The sequence below is a fragment of the Electrona antarctica genome (genome assembly GCF_951216825.1).
Source record: "Electrona antarctica genome assembly, contig: scaffold_26, whole genome shotgun sequence".
In the NCBI taxonomy this organism is placed as follows: domain Eukaryota; kingdom Metazoa; phylum Chordata; class Actinopteri; order Myctophiformes; family Myctophidae; genus Electrona; species Electrona antarctica.
This window is the reverse complement of record NW_027636995.1, coordinates 390,446-413,748: the sequence shown is the minus strand read 5'-3', so window position 1 is coordinate 413,748 and position 23,303 is coordinate 390,446. Positions and strand designations below refer to the sequence as shown.

The following is a 23,303-nucleotide window of genomic DNA, read 5'->3' as shown; positions in this document are numbered from 1 at the left end:
ATCTGCTATTTTCACATTTTTTGTCCAAAAGTGCCCTCTTACGGGATTTCAGCCCCTGCCTCTTAACACTCTCTGCACACACACACACGCACGCACGCACGCACACACACACACACACAAGCCTTGTTTCTTAAACAATTAACATAATGTAACATTATTATTTTAGCAATATTGGTACTGCCAACCAGGTGAAGAAATCACAGATCAAGGCTTTAAACTTTGCTTTTTTTACATTATGAGTGAACATAAGAGTTCGATCAGAAGACATGACCGTGAATACCCTGTTGCAATGCATTTCAATGATCTTAAACATGACATCTCCACTTTTCGCTTTATTCAAACTTCCAAGAAGAGGTGGTAACCGTGAGGCCTACTGGATCCACACTCTACAAACCTTACACCCTAAAGGGCTTAATGATTAACTACTATTAAATGTTATGCTATAGAAACTGTTGATCTGAACTTCTTGACCAGCCGGTATTATAGGCACTTCAGGTGCAATGTTTTTATTTATTTTTATTCTTTTCCACTAACAGAGTAGGATCTTACATTTGACATTTATTTGCTTATTTAACTGTCTTCCTTGTATGTTATATGGCATGACATTTATGTATAATTCTTTCCCTGTATTATTGTTATCTGCTATTTTCAATGGTATATGAGGAATGTTCACAGAAACACTGCACCTTAAGTCACGTGACAAGGTTTTTCACAGTTGTTAATTACATGCATTTTGATTGGTTGTTTATACTGTCTGAAATGTATTTAGTGACAATGTCAGCCCATTCTTGAATTACGCCTGAGGAAGGTCGCAAGACCGAAACGTTGCTTTAATAAAATGCTCTGAACGCAGCAAGTGGCAGTGTGCGGGTGTCTCTCCTTTCACTTTTTTTACATTATGAAATCTCTAAGACTATTAAGATTTAATTGAAAATGAATTGAAAATGGTGGACCCTATTGTAAAGTGAAAGTGAAATGCTTTATGGTGTCATCCACAGTATTTGTATTGAGTTTTACTTGAACTATTCTGCAAACTGTTAATAAATACTTCAATCAATAATGCTTCTGAATATATTGCATTATTGCTAGTTTTACAGGTACATTTAGTTCCATTACAATCTACCTGGTTTCGTTAGGCCTATTCAGCCTGAAATCGAGGCCACCATCATATCATAGCAATGCTTTATCAGGCAGAACACAAACAGGCCACAGTGCTGCTTGGCGTTCTCTCACCCTGCCACTAGGTGGCGCCGCTACTTCAAATACACAGTGTCTGCAAATGGCACCTGAATGTAACTGCAGTGAGTCCGTCACTTTAAGTCACTATACATTGTATTTTTGGGGAATAGGCTATGCTGTATATATGCACTTACTGTATATACACCATTTTGGAAATAACTCTTCCTATACTTCCAGCCTGGCCTCTTCCGACTTCCTTCACAGGTGTTACCGATGATACTATAATTAAGGCTCTGTTGTTCCATTTAGTGTAGGCCTACAGCCAGCTGGTTCTCAAACTTTTACATTTCGAGGACCCCCTGCACAACTCTGAGAGTGTAGCCCATTTGTACATGGGTTCATTTGGTTCCATTTGTACACTCTCAGAGTGTACAAACCCGCGTACGTACGGGGCCATTTTGGAACCCACTCTCAGGGTCAAGGACACTTTGAGACGTCCACCGGTGTAGCAGAGTGTTTCCAGTGAACCAATAACAACATGCACAACAATAGCAGCACCGCCCTGACTCCGTTTGACCAGAATGGAACAGAGCCTTCATTAGTATATCATTGGTAACCCCTGTGACGGAAACTAGGGAAGCAATATGGGCCCGGAGGTATATAGGAAGACTGGAAGAGTTATTTCCAAAATAGAGTATGATGTGCATAGCGCCTATATTGAGACATCCACCGGGAAAGCCAAACTTCTGTTCCAGTAACCTGTGCGATTTGGGGTTAAGGCCAGGCCGCCCAGGGTGTCATTTAGGTTTGACACGGCGACCATTGCATCACCACTGTGACCTCTCTTGAGTCTGAAGATCCTTTGTGAAATGATCGTGTGGGTGTTCTTCTTGAAGTGGTGGCGACACCACCGTCCTATGGCTGTCTTGAGGGAACTTTCTTTCAACAGAGCACTCGAGTTGTTTCGCAACAGTTGGAGCCATATAAGAGACTGCACTGCAGTCAACACACTTCATGATTGAATAAGTAATTAATTGGTATTCAGCAGCCTCTCCGACCTACTTACTTGTACTTACTGGTATTAACTTTTAAGACATTATCTTGGCGTGTCTTTCTTGGGTAACCAGGGACGTGAGACGGCAGACAAAGTCGCTGTCATGGACGACCTGTAAAGTAACTAAGTACATGTACTCAAGTACTGTCCTTAAAGGACCACTTCACCACTTTTCAACATCTCTTCATATAATTGGTCCTCACTAATGTTCATGATAAAACACCACCATTTTTTCCTACTCAGTCTGTGTCTCATAGGAGGGCTTTGGGCAGTTCGGACACCCGTCCACCAGTGACATCATCATTAGGCAGATTTTTTTTAAACAAGATTTGTTTTAAAATATATTTAGATTGTTATTATCGTGAGAACGATGGCTTCAACTTTTGCATTGCAACTTTTCAGGAAAAGAAAGCCTGCCGTTTCTATTAGCTTGGATTCACCATCAATGATGTGGACGGGTTTCTGAACTGCCCACAGCCTTTCTATGAGACACAGACTGAGTAGGAAAAAATGGTGGTTATTTTATCATGAACATTAGTTAGGACCAATTATAGGAAGAGAAGTTGAAAAGTGGTGAAGTGGTCCTTTAAGTACAATTTGGAGGCATTTTTTACTTTCTTCTGTATTTACAAATTTCAATTAGCCTACTTTTACTTCACTATACATATCAGAGGAAAATATAGCGTTTCAATATATTAATAATATATATAGGCCATTTGCCATTTTGAATACTGGACTTTTACTTGTATAACGGAGTATATTGATACTTTTTTACCCAAGTAAAACATGTGAGTATTGGCAAACCACTCACAGTCACACCCCCTCCACATGGAGACGGTGTGGAAATCACCCAGTCAGTCAAAATCAGGATACACAAAAGGCAGAGGGGGAAAAAGAAGGAATTCATGAAAACAAGAAATCACCTCCTCCGACACTCTATGAACAAACATCATACGGTCCCGGTTTGTTTGGCACCGTCCGGGACCGTAGGGAAGAGAGCGCCGCGAAGATGACAAAAACCACTGCGCTCTGGGCTCACTCTGCAGATTTCTCAAATTCTTTCCCTGTTGAGTCGATCACCACATCCATTTAAACTGCACGGCTCTGCCCCCTTTCCCACAGCCCTCCTCTTCGCTCTAATATATTCACCACTTTTAAACCAGACAACATACCTCAATCTCAATCTCTCCCTGTGTCCTGTCTCTCTTCATTGTGTACTATCAATGAAGACAGAAAAAGACCCAAAAATATCTTCAAGAAAAGTTTACAATCACTGACTTAGACCCGAGGACGATTCTACAAATGTCTTCTAAATCCTTTTCTGAAAAAACCTATGTTTCTATATGTCAGTCGTTCTCAAACTTTTTCATGTCAAGGACCCGAAGAATTATCTGAATTTGGCCGCGTCAGAAAATATGTTGTTCCATGGACCCCCCCAGAAGCAAAGATTTGAGTTAAAAACGTTCGCTCTGAAAGAATATATAATTCAAAGATCTGCGCCACATTTTCAAGATTTTTCAAAAATAGCAGATCTACAAGTTCATAGGCTATTTTTCAATAGCTAAAGTATAACATAATGCATAAAACACCAGAAGGGGTTCGCGTCAATATAGTCTCCATACTATGGAACTATATAGCATAATATGTCCCACAAAATTATAAAATTACGTGTTTAACCCATTCTGGGCGGGAACCCCTTTTGGTGTTAGCATTATGTTATGTTTAGCTATTGAAAAATAGCAGATCTACAAGCTTGTAGGTCTGCTATTTTTGAAAAATCGAAGAACGACTGACATAGAAACATAGCTTTTTCAGAAAACTGTCAGGATGTAGAAGACATTTTTAGAATCTGATCTCAAGTTAAAATGGGTTAAGCATAACAATCATCCATCCATAAATGTATAGACTCAGGGGGGGGGGTCCCTGCTTGGGACTTGAGTTTCATCCTGAGTTTCATTTTCCAAGGGATAACCTCCCATAGATGCCTCATTGGCCGCTGCAGTTCGTTGGAGCGATGTGTGTTGAAGGAGGGGCGGAAGAATTTACACTGGGGGAGGATCAAAGTACGCCGGAAGTGTGGAAGGCACGTTGACGTCACGCTGCCACTCAAGTGATTACTGGCCCAATCAAGGCGTATCTTTCCCGGGACTTATCAGACCCGAACATGCGCTCTGTGACGCACGCTCATGGTTCCCCGGGGCTTCGCAAAGGAATCTCGGGTGCCCTTTGAGCACATACGCTCCAGAGCCGTTTATATGTCTATGGAACTGTCAAAGTGAAGAATAGCCAATCACAGCGTGATTGGCAGAGACTCTTGGGTAATGAAGTCAAAAGACGTTGGCTTGCCATGTTATTTGTGTCCAAAGTGGCCACTGATAGTGATACCCCAAACTACATGGTGAAAGTGCTGCTTTAAAGTGGCATTGAGGACCAGTAGAATCGCCGCCTCGTTTCAGTAAACTAGAAGCTCGACCGGGCTCTACTAGCACCACAAAAAACAAAATGTGTAAAGCAGATACCATGTGGCCTGTGTAGAATGATGTCACCATATCGCGTCGCTGTTTGATGATGTTGCGTAGAGTGGTCCTAATAATGGGCAAAAGAGGTGGCTGAAATGTGCCTTAACGAATAATGCCTTTTATATAGGGCAGGATAATAATAAGCCTATAGACCCATGAAGGCAGAGTACTTATCTAAAAGTCTGGGGCAAGTTGGGACGGGAGGCAAGTGGAGTGCTGGTAAGCTTGTTAGGAGGCAAGTGGAGTGCTGGTAGGCTTGTTGGGAGGCAAGTGGAGTGCTGGTAAGCTTGTTGGGAGGCAAGTGGAGTGCTGGTAAGCTTGTTGGGAGGCAAGTGGAGTGCTGGTAAGCTTGTTGGGAGGCAAGTGGAGTGCTGGTAAGCTTGTTGGGAGGCAAGTGGAGTGCTGGTAAGCTTGTTGGGAGGCAAGTGGAGTGCTGGTAAGCTTGTTAGGAGGCAAGTGGAGTGCTGGTAGGCTTGTTGGGAGGCAAGTGGAGTGCTGGTAAGCTTGTTGGGAGGCAAGTGGAGTGCTGGTAAGCTTGTTGGGAGGCAAGTGGAGTGCTGGTAGGCTTGTTGGGAGGCAAGTGGAGTGCTGGTAAGCTTGTTGGGAGGCAAGTGGAGTGCTGGTAAGCTTGTTGGGAGGCAAGTGGAGTGATGGTAAGCTTGTTGGGAGGCAAGTGGAGTGCTGGTAGGCTTGTTGGGAGGCAAGTGGAGTGATGGTAAGCTTGTTGGGAGGCAAGTGGAGTGCTGGTAAGCTTGTTGGGAGGCAAGTGGAGTGATGGTAAGCTTGTTGGGAGGCAAGTGGAGTGCTGGTAAGCTTGTTGGGAGGCAAGTGGAGTGATGGTAAGCTTGATCTTAGCAAACAAACAGACACCACACCGACCTGGCGATTCTGGTAGAGGGATCAAAGCAAATAAAACAGGTTCAATTCGTGGGCATGATTAAGTTCAGACTCGACAAACATTCATTCATAATTATTATAACACCACAAGGCAGGTTTTTTTTGTTTTCTTTCAAACATTTGGCTTTTATTTGATAATACTGTATATTTTGTCCATTTGGCTTTAGGACTTTACACAAAGCATCAGACACATGCATCGTCCTCTTCAAAGATTTCCATTTTAGACACACACACACAAAAAAAAATAAACCCTCTGTACTCTCTCTCTCTCTCTCTCTCACTCTCTCTCTCCTTCTCTCTCTCACGTTACTCCAGCGCAAGAGGACCCTCGTCCATTCCACACTACAGCTATGTATGACAAAGACAGCCCGGAAAAAAAACATAAAATCATGACAGATATAACACTGAATAAAAAACAAAATGGAAAGAAATTAAAGAAATATGTAAAGAGTTTAATTGTTTTAAATTAGGCCTCTAATGCTCCGCCGTCGTGTCGTTTAAATGTTAATGTATAGCTTGAAACAGCACTGTGTGTATACACTCGGATCGGGTAACTTTGCTTTCTAAGGACGGCGATATAAAGCTTTTCATTTATTAACCACTTCAAACCTGTTGACTGAGGTCCCTCAGGACTCCGTCCTTGGACCACCCCCCCGTCTATTCGCACAAAATGGCCGAGCTCAGGACGAAGCGCGTTGCAACGCGAAGCGCCCTGAGCATGTATTGATCGGCTAATTTCGCCCTGACGTTCGCCTAATAAGACCTTCCCGGGAATATTGGAACACTAGGGGTTTAGAGTGGCTAATAACAGGATGGACCGGCGAGAGCACCATTGGCGAAGCAGCGCGGTAACGCTAAGCATGGCAGGACCTGTATATGGTTTTAGGGCAAGTCATGACATTGCGGTTTAGCATTTTTACAAACAAGAGTTTTGACAGGTAATACGACAGACACTGAATTACAATCCCACGAGCTATTTTTTTTGTTTCTCCCTTTCATGTATATAGCTAAACAGAACAAACAAACAAACAAAAAAACCCTAGGAAAAATAAACCCTCCTCCTACTCCTCTCGCTTATGTATCTCCGCAAAACATTTTCCATTTTTACTGCAGCTTATAACTTTGTCTCTGTTTAGGACAAATAGCAAGAATAAAAAGAGCACAACTTGGTTATGGGGCGAATCACCGAAAAGCACTTGTTAACGGGTAAACTTTGCACCTGAAGTGGATCATGTCTGTCTGTCTGTCTGTCTGTCTGTCCGTCCGTCCGTCCGTCCGTCCGTCCGTCCGTCCGGGCGAAGACATCGCGTCCACGTGTTCAGGTTCTGTCTCTATATATACTGGAACTCATCCTCGACAAAAAAAGAAAAGTGCAAATCTAGTTTCTAACGCAGTAAAATTATTCTCAAAAATTAAAAAAAAAAGAACAACAACGGTATTATGCATAACGGTAGGTACTGTACAGCTACATATACTGCATGTATAGACGAGATGCAACGGGATGGGTGTCTGAGAGGTGGCCGCGGCGCAACTAAAGAGGCAAAGGACAAATGGAAAAATTGGAGGGAGGTTTAGATAGTCTTCTAGACTGGGCTTGAGTGTGAGTGAGTGTGTGTGTTTGTGCGTGCACGCGTGTGTGTGCGTGTGTGTGTGTGTGTGTGTGTGTGTGTGTGTGTGCGTAAGTGGGGGGTTGGATGTGTGGTCGTATAAGTTACCTCGTGAGCGGGATCAAATTTCACCTTCACACAGCATAGACTGGTCCAGTGAGACCTGCACAATAAAATCCATAGTATTCATTTGACTGTTGACTCCCGAGAACGGCACCGAATGGACTCATTTTGTTTCCATGACTTTGCACACACGCTCGGGAGTGAAATGTACACTGAGGATTTTAGTGTGTACAAGGAGCGCAGTATAGCAACGAATGAGACTATACGACAGTGGTTCCCAAATTATGTCATGTCCTAGGACACCCAAATTGACACTAATTAGTCCACGCCCCCCCCCCCCATTTGAAAAGACATGCCAGGGGCCCTCATAAGAGACGATTTTGATGACTCTAGCAGTGATTCTCAACTCGTTTAATTTCCAGGACCCCGCAGTTTGACATGCATTAGGCTACGGACCCCCCATTTAATGGCATTTCTATCTCTGAGACCCCCCAATTTATATTGTAAAATCAATGTTAATTTAACTCTGAGAGTGTAACGGGTCTGTTTGGTTCCATTTGTACACTCTGAGTTACAGACCCATAAGGGTCCATTTGGTTGCTATTTAGCTGGGGACCCCCTGGAACTCCCTCAAGGACCCCTGGGGAACCACTGGACTACGACACTTAGACCCCCCCCCCCCTCCCCTCATACGTGAGCAATACAAAATGGCTATTATCAATATTAATATTACTATTTAAAAGAAGCAATCTTAAAAGCGAGCATGTCTCACAACTCCCATGGGCGTCTATAGCCTGATTGGTCCCCGTCAGTAAACACGAGGGGAATCGATCGATACCGGAGCTTTGCGCCAGATCAGTCTCTATCCTTTTAATACTCTATGATATATCCTCCTGACGCCAGCCTCAGGAGGAAGTGACATCATCATCACTCGACCAGTCTATGTCTCGTCATCACGGCGCTAACCTTGGTTTCGTTTCTTGTTGCAGAGACGCCGGGGGTCCGAGAACAACGTCCGAGTACAGTGGTTTCCCAAATGCTTTTATAATTTCAAAGGACGCCCCCATATAACTCCGAAAGGTTTATACAAATGGCACCACTGTTCCTCCCCTTATTAACAACGGGTCCATTTGGTTCCATTTTAACGCTCCTAAGCTGCGTTCAGACTTGGACGGTTAGAGCGGCGCGATTACATACCAAGTCAATGCAAAAGACGTTATAGTTGCGCGAACGGGAGCGGCGCGACCTGGCGCAGCACTAACGGGACGAACCGAGGCGAATATACAAGTCTGAACGCACCTTTAGAGTTACAGACCTGTAAGGGTCCTTTTGGAACCCTCCCTTAACACATTTTGACCTAAGTTTTTCTTCAAATATTTATACAGCAGCATCCATTTTTGAATACTGCACATATAGAGGGTATGCGCGTGACATGACATCATCATCAAACCAGGAAGTTATGCAGGAACGCCTACTGAGTGGCAAAAAACTATACTTTCTGGCCCTGACAGCCCAGACATCCAAACAGAAAAGTCTGATTGCATTAAACAACGTTAGACAATGTTAAACTCACTGTGCATGTTGCTTTGCCACTCGATTTGCCACTCGATGTGCCATTCACTTTAAGCATGCGCATACCCTCTATACCAGGGGTCCTCAATAGGCGGTCCACGACCGGACCGCGGACCACCTCTCTGTGGACCCTTTTTTAACTTGACAAAATAAAAGTGTTCTTTGTGCCTCAACACAATACCTCTCATTTGCTGTGAATTTTTGGAGGGGAATATCTGTGAAACATTTTATTTCCATACTCTGCACCCCAGTATTGGTTGGTTGGGAGGGGATCCGATTTGTATAAGCTTGCCTTGGGTGTGACTGTACTAAAAATATAGAGCCCCGCTTTCCGCTGGCCGCTGCGTGGCCCGCGCTGCGTGGGATGGGACCGGACCTTAGTCTTTTTCAAAAATGATTAGTGGACCTTCAGTATTTCTAGTTGAGGACCCCTGCTCTATACTGTACAGAACCCCAAAAGGGGTTCCCGTCCAGAAAAGGGTTAGAAGAACACCAAAAGGGGTTCCCTCCCTCCCGCACAGAATGAGAACCCCCCCTCCCAGGGTCCCTGGAGGACGACCACTTTGAGAAGCACTGTTCTGGAACCTTCCCCTTTTTGAGAGTATACAGAGATACAAGCCTTGCATTTTGGGAACTGAACAACGCGGTCGTAAAAAGTAGGCTATACTTAAAGCTCCGACACAAAAAGCCTGAAGGATGGAGGTTGTTTCTCGGACCCGGTGACTCATTCCGGTCACAACAGCTCCGCCTTAACCCATTTTGGGCGGGAACCATGCTTTAGCTATTGAAAATAGCTGATCTACAAGCTCATAGCGCGCCACCGAGTGGCGCGCTACGAGCTTGTAGGTCTGCCGTTTTTGAAAAATCGAAGAACCACTGACAGAAACATAGCTTTTTCAGAAAACTGTCAGGATGTATAGAAGACATTTTTAGAATCTGATCTCAGGTCAAAATGGGTTAAGGGCCGTTCACGCCAAGCACTCCTATCTATATAACGATAACAACAAGGTACATTTGCTCACCACGGGCTTTGTCACAATTGTGCCGCGTGGATTCTTGTCATTCACTCGAGTTAGAACTATGTTTTTTTTTTTAACTATTTCTTTATAAACGGTGGTTATATTATAGCGCTTGATGTGAACGGCCCTTCATATCGAAATCCTTTTTGACCGTTTTACTCACATTTGACTGATCTTATAACCACTTATAAACCCTACATACTTTGTCGACCGGGATACGCCAATTCGCCGAAGTGTAGATGAGCTATTTTGCGTTTCCGCCCCTATGTACGATAACAATGCCCGGCCTCGGGGCGCTATAGGGTTTCACATGGGTTCATTAGAATGGATTATTTTACATGTAATCATTAATATTATTATTATTATTATTTTCTTTTTCATCATCAGGCTGTGCAGTGGGGCAGTGAGGCGGCCCCCCCTCCCTCCCTCCCTCTCTCCTCAGAAAGCCCCCCCCCCCCCCCCCCCCCCCCTCGGGACTTTAGGGGTCCTCGACGTCCAGGAACTCCTTCTTGGGCAGCGCCACGCCGCGGTACCAGGAGCAGGAGCCGTCGCCCCGCTTGATGCAGGCGTAGTGGTTGGCCTGGCGGCCGTACACCTGCTTCTCGATCATCAGGTCCGTCCACAGGCACTCCTCGGGGGCCGAGATCTCACAGGGCAGCGTGGGGCAGCGCACGATCTGCACAACGACACAGAGGAAACTATACATGTCAGATCTCACAGGGCAGCGTGGGGCAGCGCACGATCTGCACAACGACACAGAGGAAACTATACATGTCAGATCTCACAGGGCAGCGTGGGGCAGCGCACGATCTGCACAACGACACAGAGGAAACTATACATGTCAGATCTCACAGGGCAGCGTGGGGCAGCGCACGATCTACATGGAACAGAGGAAACAAAGGAAAATATAGCTGCCAGCGCTGTACTCCCGCAACCAACCATGCGTTAGCAGGCTCCAGATTCCACACAAATGAATGGGAAATGCGATTTCAAAGAGGGAGCGGTTAACCAGACAGGCTTCCGGAAATCTTTTGACGTCGCTTATTTTGACGTCAAGAGGATAGAGCGACTGCGAGCTTCAGTTCTCGAGCGATTCTCTCACAATCCCCTATTGCCAAATTTCGTGGAAAACGAATTTGGGGCGGAAAAATGGCGGAATAGGTACGAAAACAATAAGTGGTCTTCGCCCCCCCCTTCGGGCTTGAGCCCTATAACTACATGTCAGATCTCACGGGGCAGGGTCAGGGCAGGGTCTCACGGGCGCACGATTCTACACGCACAACGGAAATAAAAGCGGTGGACACTTGATACTCCATACCACTGGTTCTCAACCTGCGGGCCGGGGCCCAATAGTGGATCCCACTTTGAGAACCAGTGCTTTAGAAGCATTCCCTTTTGAGGGGATTGATCATTAAAATAATTATTAAAGTAATGCCCACAAAGATATTTTTTTAGATTTTGTCAGTAGTTCCTACATAGACCTACCATAGCATTTGTGGTGGGTAATATGGATACAAAAAAAATCTGATCTTCTAATTTTATTTTACCTGTGCCAGTTTTACTGTGAATATTTGAATGGTATTTTATGTTGAGTTCTAATTTCGCAATAATGTGTCTGAGGAAGGAGGAGAGACCCGCACACTGCCACTTGCTGGTTCAAGAACTTTATTTTAAAGAGTCATAGCAACGTTTCGGCCTTCTTCAGGCATGCAATAATGTGTCTGACATTTTGAAGCTCGCTCCTAACAAATAGGCTAATGCATAATATTCGATTAAATGTTAAAACGAATGACATTTGAAAGTACGACGTCAAAACCAAAACTAAAATTAAAACTAGTGAAAAATGCAAAACAATAATAACCTTGACATGACGCACGCACACACACACGCACGCACGCACGCACGCACGCACGCACGCACGCACACACGCACACACACACACACACACACACACACACACACACACACGCACAAATAACAGTCTCTCCTCCGTATGGTGTAATCATAAACAATATGCCTCATCGTAGCTTCGAGGCATAATAATAGCACCAGTAGCTGCCAGATAATAATAGTAGCAGCCGTAATGCCGTTCCAGTGACTTCTACTTTCCACGTTATATTTGCAGCAACATTCCTCGTTTCGTACGCCCATATTTGGGCATATGGCGCATTGATAAACAATAATAATAAGGGACGTGCAGAGAGGCAGGGGCTGACATCCCGTACGAGGGCACTTTTAGACAAAAATTGCGAAAATAGCAGATCTACAATCTCTCAACGCGTCACACTGCTACGCATTGAGAGCTTGTAGATCAGCTATTTTCGGGGCGCAACCCAGCACTCTTGAAGCTAGTGGAGATGCTGGTGTACCGACATGGATTTCGACTCAAATTTGCTCAACGCGAAATGCTGCGTTCAAGTTCAGGAGACTTTGGGAAAAAATTCTCCTGAATGCTGCCCTCCGGCATGGCATAGGAAAGGAAAGGAGTGGCATTTTGCATTTCTTTCACCATAGTAAATGCTGCATTCGTGCTCTGGAGAGGGGCAGTTGTTTTACAGACAGGTAAAAGGGCAGGGGCTGAAGCCCCCTTTGATGTCTATGTGTGCACGTCGATCCCTGGCCATGTATGGCCTACTTGTGTGTGTGCAACGTGCAATTTGCACACAAGTAGGCCATACATGGCCATGGCCTCTGTTGAGGTGCCTCTGTTGCACCTCCTTGACAGAGTGCATTTTCTAGTTTACCTTGCATTCATTTTCTAGTTTACCTTGCATTAATTTTCTAGTTTACCTTGCATTAATTTTCTAGTTTACCTTGCATTAATCTTCTAGTTTACCTTGCATTCATTTTATAGTTTACCTTGCATTCATTTTATAGTTTACCTTGCATTCATTTTCTAGTTTACCTTGCATTCATTTTATAGTTTACCTTGCATTCATTTTCTAGTTTACCTTGCATTCATTTTCTAGTTTACCTTGCATTCATTTTCTAGTTTACGTTGCATTCATTTTCTAGTTTACCTTGCATTCATTTTATAGTTTACCTTGCATTCATTTTCTAGTTTACCTTGCATTCATTTTCTAGTTTACCTTGCATTCATTTTCTAGTTTACCTTGCATTCATTTTCTAGTTTACGTTGCATTCATTTTATAGTTTACCTTGCATTCATTTTCTAGTTTACCTTGCATTCATTTTATAGTTTACCTTGCATTCATTTTCTAGTTTACCTTGCATTCATTTTCTAGTTTACCTTGCATTCATTTTATAGTTTACCTTGCATTCATTTTATAGTTTACCTTGCATTCATTTTCTAGTTTACCTTGCATTCATTTTCTAGTTTACCTTGCATTCATTTTATAGTTTACCTTGCATTCATTTTATAGTTTACCTTGCATTCATTTTATAGTTTACCTTGCATTCATTTTATAGTTTACCTTGCATTCATTTTATAGTTTACCTTGCATTCATTTTCTAGTTTACCTTGCATTCATTTTATAGTTTACCTTGCATTCACAGCCCATCTGGTAACGCTGGGTGAGGCTCTTCTTCTGTGTGGGGCTCATGGTCTCCCAGGGCTGGATGTAGTCACACAGGGTCACGTGCATGCGCCCCCCCGCCTCGCCTTTACCTAGAGAACCACACACACACACACATAGTCACACAGGGTCACGTGCATGCGCCCCCCCGCCTCGCCTTTACCTAGAGAACCACACACACACACATAGTCACACAGGGTCAGGTGCATGCGCCCCCCCGCCTCGCCTTTACCTAGAGAACCACACACACACACATAGTCACACAGGGTCAGGTGCATGCGCCCCCCCGCCTCGCCTTTACCTAGAGAACCACACACACACACACACATAGTCACACAGGGTCACGTGCATGCGCCCCCCCGCCTCGCCTTTACCTAGAGAACCACACACACACACATAGTCACACAGGGTCAGGTGCATGCGCCCCCCCGCCTCGCCTTTACCTAGAGAACCACACACACACACATAGTCACACAGGGTCAGGTGCATGCGCCCCCCCGCCTCGCCTTTACCTAGAGAACCACACACACACACACATAGTCACACAGGGTCACGTGCACATGCGCTAACAAATGCACAGAGTGCCTACTCAAAGCGCTTTACAATATATGGTCCATTCAATCATACACTGGGAGGTGAGGCGGCGAACAGTCGACGCCATGCAGGCAGCGTCCTCACTTCACACATTCACACACCAACGGTGGTGACCACTGGAGGCAATGTGGGTGGGGTTCAGCGTCTTGCCCAATGTGGACAGGAGGAGGAGCCGGGATTCGAACCGCCGACCCAAGGATCATTGGACGACCTGCTCTACCTCCCGACTGAGCCACAGGGTCACACAGGTGGAAAACAAGTTTATTTTTATACCACGATTTTGCAACCCATTTTTTCACCCAGTGTCAATTATCTAATGTAATCCTGGGCGCTACACTTCCTCTGCCAACCTGGGGGGGTTGCTTCCTTCTATGCATGAGGAGTCCAAGCTGATTCTTTTCACCTGACAGGGGAGAGTTTCCCTGGAAACTAGCGCATAGCGCGTGGAAGGAACGCGTTATTCCGACGTTATTCCTTTCCCCTCCATCAGGCGCCCCGGCTGGCCAGGGGGAGGTAGTTTAGAGACCAGGATTACTGCATGTTTCTGTGAGGGTACCTACCCCAGGGGACACGGGGAGAACATGCAAACTCCACACAGAAAGGCCCTTTCGCCAACCCCGCCTCGGGTATGGGCACTGATGAGGCGGAGGAGAGAACACGCCCCCAGCGCCCACAGCGTCCCCTGCGGGAAATCGAACCCAGGACCTTCTAGCTGTGAGGCGACAGCACTACCGACTGTGCCACCGTGAGCGGACAGAAAAGTGAGGACGCCAAAAGTGATTATTGGCCGGAGAAAAGTGAGGACGGAATGTGATGATGATGATGTTTGATGACGTATGATGATAAGAGCGCCGCTCACTGCACAGTGCACACAGGTGTGATTTTTAAGCCTGTATTTAATCGAGGCAAGTAAATTAGGTGAGTGGCATGCAGCAAACGGCCCAGCCAGCCAGGAAAACAAACCAGGGACTCACTCACTGTCTGTCAAGCATTTGAGCACCATGCCAGTGATGTTGTCATATACCCCAGTGATCACCCGTAAATATCTAGTTGACCGCATTTTACTGCCATTTTACTGCCTTATGCGTTCAGTTGGTTGCACGCCAGCATTCCGAACCCCGCTGTTATCGCCACTTCGCCTGCATTCCGACGCGCCGCATTGCTAACTCTGTCCCTAAACCTAACGGAATGCAACTCAATCAATTGTAATGTGATGATTTGTGATTATAAATATGTGTGTTGTTGTTTTTGAACTGCACTTGAGAATGTACAACACGGGGTCAGACAATAAAACTATATTATGTTCTATTTGTGTTTTTAGCAGCAAATTTCGATATAACACATCCATTTTGATATAACACATCCATCCGGTACGTGATCAAGACAGGGACAGATCAACCCGTTTTGGAATCATTAGGAAAATCATGATACACGTGACTCAGCGAAATCGTCCCTATCCTATCCAAACGTAATCAACTATAATTTTTTTTAATACAAAATAAATACAAAATAAATCCCTATTTTGGTCATGTCATTGTAGGCAAAAAGTATAAAACACGCTAGTTAATTGGTTAATTTAAATATAGAACATAAATACTTCTTCCCCCGCCAACATACTGGGACTCTTTGTGTGTGTGCTTTGCTTCCTTAATGCCGTGTTTCCATGTCTGCTTATTATAAGCAACCTTTGACTTGTTTTTTCTGTAAAGTCACTTGCAAATAAATGATTGGTAGTTGCTGGTCGATGTTTTTTGGGGCTTGATTCTAAAGTGTACAGTAGTTGCTTATTTGGGCTTGCTTCCACATTTCTTCACACCAAAGAACCCCAGATTAATATGTAATTATTGTCCACAGACATCCATCTGAACATGCATAGTTTGTGCCTTTAAAAAATATATATATATATTCAAAATATATCGATTTATTCTCAATGTTTATATATATATATATATATATAAATATATATATATATAAAATATATATATAACAGATGTTATGTGTGTGTGTCGCTGTGAGCTTGTAGATCAGGCTATTTTCATTTGTGGTTGTTTTCATAGACCTGGCCACTTGTTTCTCTTGCAAAACTGGCAACACAGCAAGAGAAAGAGGAACGTATGCACACACAAACGCAAAGACTTATGGGCCATATGAAAAAGGTGAATATACGTTTTTGATTCATCGACAGAATCATCGCTAAGAAAACCTGTAACTACTGTACATGTAACTACTACTGTAGTTACTACTACTACTGTAACTACTACTACATGAAAACACAATAAAACATAATATAGTTGTATTGTCTGACCCTGTGTTGTACATTCTTCAAGTGCAGTTCAAAAACAACAACACACATATTTATAATCACGAATCATCACATTACAATTGATTGAGTTGCATAATTCCGTCTGCACGGCTTCCGTGCGCGGTTAGGTTTAGGGTTAGGGACAGAGTTAGCAATGCGGCGCGTCGGAATGCAGGCGAAGTGGCGATAACAGCGGGGTTCGGAATGCTGGCGTGCAACCAACTGAACGCATAAGGCAGTAAAACGGCAGTAAAATGCAGTCAACTAGATATTTACGGGTGATCAGATGGGGTATATGACAACATCACTGCCATGGTGCTCAAATGCTTGACAGACAGACAGTGAGTGAGTCCCTGGTTTGTTTTCCTGGCTGGCTGGGCCGTTTGCTGCATGCCACTCACCTAAGTTACTTGCCTCGATTAAATACAGGCTTAAAAATCACACCCGTGTGCAGTGAGCGGCGCTCTCATCATCATACGTCATCAAACATCATCATCATCACATTCCGTCCTCACTTTTCTCCGGACAATAATCACTTTTGGCGTCCTCACTTTTCTGTCCTCACTTTTACGAGGGGCGCTAGCCCCTCCTATATACAGCTTTAATGTTCACACGGGTGTGATTTTTGTCCTCAAAACCATGGTACACACACATTGCTCAGCCAATCAAATCATCGCTATGGGGTATATACAAAGCTGGGCATACAACAAACATCGTTCCGTTTCATGAAAATCCCTCTAGCCGGCATCTCTTCCCCGCACATCAGACGACTGTGTGTCGCTCAAGATGAACAGAGAACACAGGAGATAGACATTAGACACCCCTTTGCATGGCCACGTAGAAGCACCCCCCATGCTGAATCCATTCCAAGCATTAGTTTTGCACGAAAATACTCCTTGGGCTAAATTCAGGCATAGCCACTTGCCCTAATGTGCCCAAATGTGCTGACCTCATCACATTTGTGATGACGGTTATGGGCATTTTTAGTCAAAGGAGTGTTTTTTGTGAAAAAATAATGCTTGCAATGGATTCAGAATCATGAAAACCCCTTAGTTTGACACGTCACATGCTACTTAAAGTATAATGAATTTTGGAAAATGTATTTTTTTATTTGATTGTATTAATTATATTGGTTAATAATGGCACCCTATCTTTCAGCAGCTGTCTCAAAGTTTCCCAAGGGAGTTGGGTTGGAGCAAATTTATATGTGATAGTAGACACCTTTATGAACACATCTGTGAAGAAAGCTAGTGGTAAGCATTTTTCTGCAGATTTGCCACACATTTCGCTAATTTTCCCTTATTAAAACTCATCCATCGCCACTAGGGGGCGCCAAAAGGCCCTGACCGCCACCATATATCTTTTATTTTATTTTATATATTTTTTTTTTTTTCCAAAAAAAAGTCTAAAAAAAAAACTAAAAAAAAATATATATTTTTTTTTCTTTTTTACCATGTTATAAAACACGAAAAACACGTCCTTGGCGCTCCAGGACATCATGAAAAAGAAGTTAAATAAGTCCTTGGCGATGGATGAGTTAAAGCAGCAAGGGCCAACATCTGGCAAGATGAATGGCACAGCGACACGCGCGCTCTTGAATGGCCGGACAGAGGAATAACCCCAACAGAAAGCCTCGCTAGTGGCCACGACCTTGACTATGGACAACCTGGAAGTCACTCAATAGACTGCGTGTGGAACAGGGGAGGTGCAAAGCACTGATCAAAGTCTGGAACTATACACAACAGAAGACACGTGCAGCTGTGGATCAGTGCAGACAATGTCCCACCTACTGGAATGTGCGGACGTCTGTTTGAAAATGACAGTTTTCTGAAAAAGCTATGTTTCTATGTCAGTCGTTCTTTGATTTTTCAAAAATAGCAGACCTACAAGCTCGTAGATCTGTTATTTTTCAATAGGTAAAGCATAACATAATGCTAACACCAAAAGGGGTTCCCGCCCAAAATGGGTTAAACACGTGAATTAAACAATGAAAACAACAATGTTCTATACATCAATTAACTTGTGTAACTCGTTAAAGGAAAGGAAAGTGTTAACCTCACAAAAACCTATAGTCTATACTGGAAATTCCATGGACCCAGAAATGGTGATTAACTAATGTAAACTTTTATGATATAAATGTTATCTATAGGCCTAATGGATGAAATACAGCTTGGTTGCTAAAAGTTCCACGTTGAGCAATTTGAGTAATTAGCATAATATGTGACCAATACCATTAACATCCTATATAAGGCAAAAAAGTCAAAATGTCATCATTCTTTAAGTAGCATACAGACATATGAAACTAGTGGGTTTTCATGACTCGGAATCCATTCCAAGCAAAAAAACACTCCTTGGGTATAATTCGGCCATATGCACCAAATGTGCTGACATCATCACATTTGTGATGACGGCTATCTTCCTCCAAAGGAGTAAGGAGTAGCTCATCTGCTGAGCCTAGAGATGACATTTGAATCATACAAGTTTACATTAAGCAACATTTCTGGGTCTAACATGGGACCTATGGGGGCTTCCAGTAGACTACTATGCCTAAACCTAACCTTAACTCTAAACCTATAACCTCACAGAGATTATATGGCCTAAATCTATAACCTCAAAACAACACCCACCTGGGGGCGAAGCACCTGGGAAAGAGGGAGGTACAGTATGTGGCCATGGAAATATACATAATGACGTGTGTGTGTGTGTGTGTGTGTGTGTGTGTGTGTGTGTGTGTGTGTGTGTGTGTGTGTGTGTGTGTGTGTGTGTGTGTGTGTGTGTGTGTGTGTGTGTTAACCCATTCTCGACGGGAAGCCCTTAGTGTTTTAAAGCATTATGTTATACTTTAGCTATTGAAAAATATCAGATCTACAAGCTCATAGCACGGCACCGAAGTGCCGCGCTACGAGCTTGTAGATCTGCTATTTTGGAAAAATCGTAAAAATGTGGCGCAAATCTTTGAATATATATTCTTTCAGAGCGTTTTTAACTCAAATCTTTGCTTCTGCAGGGGGGGGGGGGGGGGGGGGTCCCTGGAACAACATAGTTTCAGATGAGGGTGCGCAGCCAAATACAGATACGTTCGCTGCATCGCAGGCTGAGATGTGTCCGCAAACACTCGCCCCTAATTACAGAGAGTTGTAAGAAGAGGAACTGCTGAAGCCAGCATTTCCTCTCTCTCTCTCTCTCTCTCTCTCTCTCTCTCTGTCCCTCCACTCTCGGATTCTCAATTTCGTCGAAGATTTAAGAGTAGTGTGGCAGCAGAGACAGCTAAATTATTTTCTTCTTCTTTTATGGCTCGTACACACTGCACGATATTTGCTCCGATTATGCTGTCGGGGACCATTTTTGGCGCTCGCCGACAAACTCACGATCTGACAACAGATCGGGGCTTTGATCGCCAAGGTTTTGCTCGCTGTGTGTGAAAGGCTCTGCGAGAAGATCCAGCGCCAATAAAAGCGCTCCTTCCCGACCGTTTCTGAATATCTAGCAGGTTTGATATTTGGCTCTCTCGCCGACTGGACGTCATACAGTATGAACTGGGTTGCGACCGCACACCGAGAAGGCCATATTACAGCCAATGAGAGCACAGGACAAGGCCATATTACAGTCAATGAGAGCACAGGACAGCTGTGCTCACTTAGTCTGTCTGTCTGTCTGTCTGTCTGTCTGTCTGTCTGTCTGTCTGTCTGTCTGTCTGTCTGTCGACTGTATCGATAGATGATAATACCTTGTGGAGGTTCCAGAGGGTCCCCATGCAATATAGCTGCATCCAAATCCAAATATGCCTTAACCCAATATACATCCATACATCTACATGTCGTGTTTTTGTTTTGACCTATCTTTGAAACTTTTTAGCAACACAAATATTGGATGGTGGTCCCTGGCATGAAACCCTCTCCCATGGGGGTCCACAACACAGCCAAATACATATTCACCCTCTCCCATGGGGGTCCACAACACAGCCAAATACATATTCACCCTCTCCCATGGGGGTCCACAACACAGCCAAATACATATTCACCCTCTCCCATGGGGGTCCACAACACAGCCAAATACATATTCACCCTCTCCCATGGGGGTCCACACAGCCAAATACATATTCACCCTCTCCCATGGGGGTCCACAACACAGCCAAATACATATTCACCCTCTCCCATGGGGGTCCACAACACAGCCAAATACATATTCACCCTCTCCCATGGGGGTCCACAACACAGCCAAATACATATTCACCCTCTCCCATGGGGGTCCACACAGCCAAATACATATTCACCCTCTCCCATGGGGGTCCACACAGCCAAATACATATTCACCCTCTCCCATGGGGGTCCACACAGCCAAATACATATTCACCCTCTCCCATGGGGGTCCACAACACAGCTAAATACATATTCACCCTCTCCCATGGGGGTCCACAACACAGCCAAATACATATTCACCCTCCCTCTCCCATGGGGGTCCACACGGCCAAATACATATTCATTTAGCGGTCGTTTGAGATGAAACCGTTTGAGAACCACACCGTTTCAAATGACAACTCCCCGGTTTGTTCCTGTTACTTGAAGTGAGACGAGACATGGATGGGGGTTAACCGCGGTTGGAACATTTGGGGGCGAGGGGAGGGAGGATGCGGGTGAGGGGAGGGGGGAGGGGAGGGATGATGCGGGCCATGTCTGACGGCAGATAAAGACCTCCGGGCGACGTGTTGGAGGCAGGCAGGCAGGCAGGCAGGCAGGCAGACAGACAGACAGACAGACAGACAGACAGACAGACAGACAGACAGACAGACAGACAGACAGACAGACAGACAGACAGACAGACAGACAGACAGACAGACAGACAGACAGAGACAATGAGCGACGTGTTGGAGGTCGGCAGACAGACAGACAGACAGACAGACAGACAGACAGACAGACAGACAGAGACAATGTGCGACGTGTTGGAGGTCGGCAGACAGACAGACAGACAGACAGACAGACAGACAGAGAGACAGACAGACAGACAGAGACAATGTGCGACGTGTTGGAGGTCGGCAGACAGACAGACAGACAGACAGACAGACAGACAGACAGACAGACAGAGACAATGTGCGACGTGTTGGAGGTCGGCAGACAGACAGACAGACAGACAGACAGACAGACAGACAGACAGACAGACAGACAGACAGACAGACAGACAGACAGACAGACAGAGACAATGTGCGACGTGTTGGAGGTCGGCAGACAGACAGACAGACAGACAGACAGACAGACAGACAGACAGACAGACAGACAGACAGACAGACAGACAGACAGACAGACAGACAGAGACAATGTGCGACGTGTTGGAGGTCGGCAGACAGACAGACAGACAGACAGACAGACAGACAGACAGACAGACAGACAGACAGAGACAATGTGCGACGTGTTGGAGGTCGGCAGACAGACAGACAGACAGACAGACAGACAGACAGACAGACAGACAGACAGACAGACAGACAGACAGACAGACAGACAGACAGACAGACAGACAGACAGACAGACAGACAGACAGACAGAGACAATGTGCGACGTGTTGGAGGTCGGCAGACAGACAGACAGACAGACAGACAGACAGACAGACAGACAGACAGACAGACAGACAGACAGACAGACAGACAGACAGACAGACAGACAGACAGACAGATAATGGGCGGCGCGCGCGGCAAGGCGGGAACAACACAGCAAGCCTCGTCAGCACATCTGCGTAAAAACTGACGTTGAAATATGCCTTTGTTTTGACTGGGGGCACTCAGGCGCACAACGTAAACACACTGAAAAGCTTTCACGAGGACAGGGCGAGGGACCTTCGCCCGGACGCCCAGAATGGCTCACGCACGCACACACGCACGCACACACGCACAGTGTCTCTAAGTCTCTAACACACAGACACACACACGCACAGTGTCTCTAAGTCTCTAACTGTTAGTGTGTGTCTGTGTGTTAGAGTCTAACACACACACACACACACACACACACACACACACACACACACACACACACACACACACACACACACACACACACACACACACAGCATGCCATTCAGGGCAGGGAAGCACCAGGGCCCTTTTGCGGCATGCCAAAATGAATGACGTTTTGTTTAGTGTGGTAGTATTATGTTATGTGGCTACAGTCGGCTATATGTGTGTGTAACGGCCGGGAATCGAACCCCGGGTCTCCCGCGTGGTAAGCCATCATCTTAACCGCTATCCTAAAGGGGAATTTCCCCCTTGACCAGAGGGGAGATACTAGGGTTAGGCTTTTTGATCTTCAGCCGAGAGAGAGAGAGAGAGGCCACCGAGCCACCGCTGCCGTGGCTCAGGGGGTAGAGTGGCCGGATGGTAACCGCAAGGTTGCCAGTTCAAACCCCGGGCTCCCCCCCAGACTTATTGTCGAAGTTGTCCTTTAGCAAGACCAATTGCTCCCGATGAGCAGGTTGGTGCCTTGCATGGTTTTCGCCTCCATCGGTGTGTGAATGGGTGAATGTAATGCACCAATCTCTGTAAAATGCCTTGGATAAAGGCGCTAGATAAATGCATCATTTACCGCGCACATACGCAGCTGCGAGGGTTATGTAATATGGCTGTACACATCTCATTATTATGTACAGTAGTACGAATACATTAGTGAGTGTTCTCGCTAGCAGGACTGCATGGTTTTAACCAGATCGTTCAACGGCTTCATTGGGTTTAACCCATTTAGACCTAAGTTCGATTCTACAAATGCCAGGGCGCTGTGTTGCGTGTTCGAGTCCTGTTCATGACAACATTTGCTGCATGTCTCTCCCCGTCTCTCTCTCTCTCTCTCTCTCACTATCAATAAAGGCAAAAAGCCAAAACAAATTCTCAGATCGTACAATAGTAAAACATGGCCAACAATTTCCTCCACTAAAGTATTTACCATTGACAAATGTTTACTCATTACGTTTCTCTCCACCAATA

General features: G+C 45.0%; 1 protein-coding gene across 1 annotated transcript in view; it reads right to left on the bottom strand.

The window, feature by feature from the left end:
* Positions 1-10,385: 10,385 nt before the first annotated feature.
* The window catches only part of timp2a (TIMP metallopeptidase inhibitor 2a), a 47,572-nt gene continuing 34,654 nt past the window's right edge, over positions 10,386-23,303 (bottom strand). Inside the window, exons 4-5 of the mRNA XM_079532306.1 lie at positions 13,414-13,538; positions 10,386-10,586 (exon numbers count right to left, since the gene is read on the bottom strand). Of these exons, the coding sequence (XP_079388432.1) occupies positions 10,389-10,586; positions 13,414-13,538 (323 nt within the window). The 3' untranslated portion in view covers positions 10,386-10,388. The remainder of the gene's footprint in view (positions 10,587-13,413; positions 13,539-23,303) is intronic.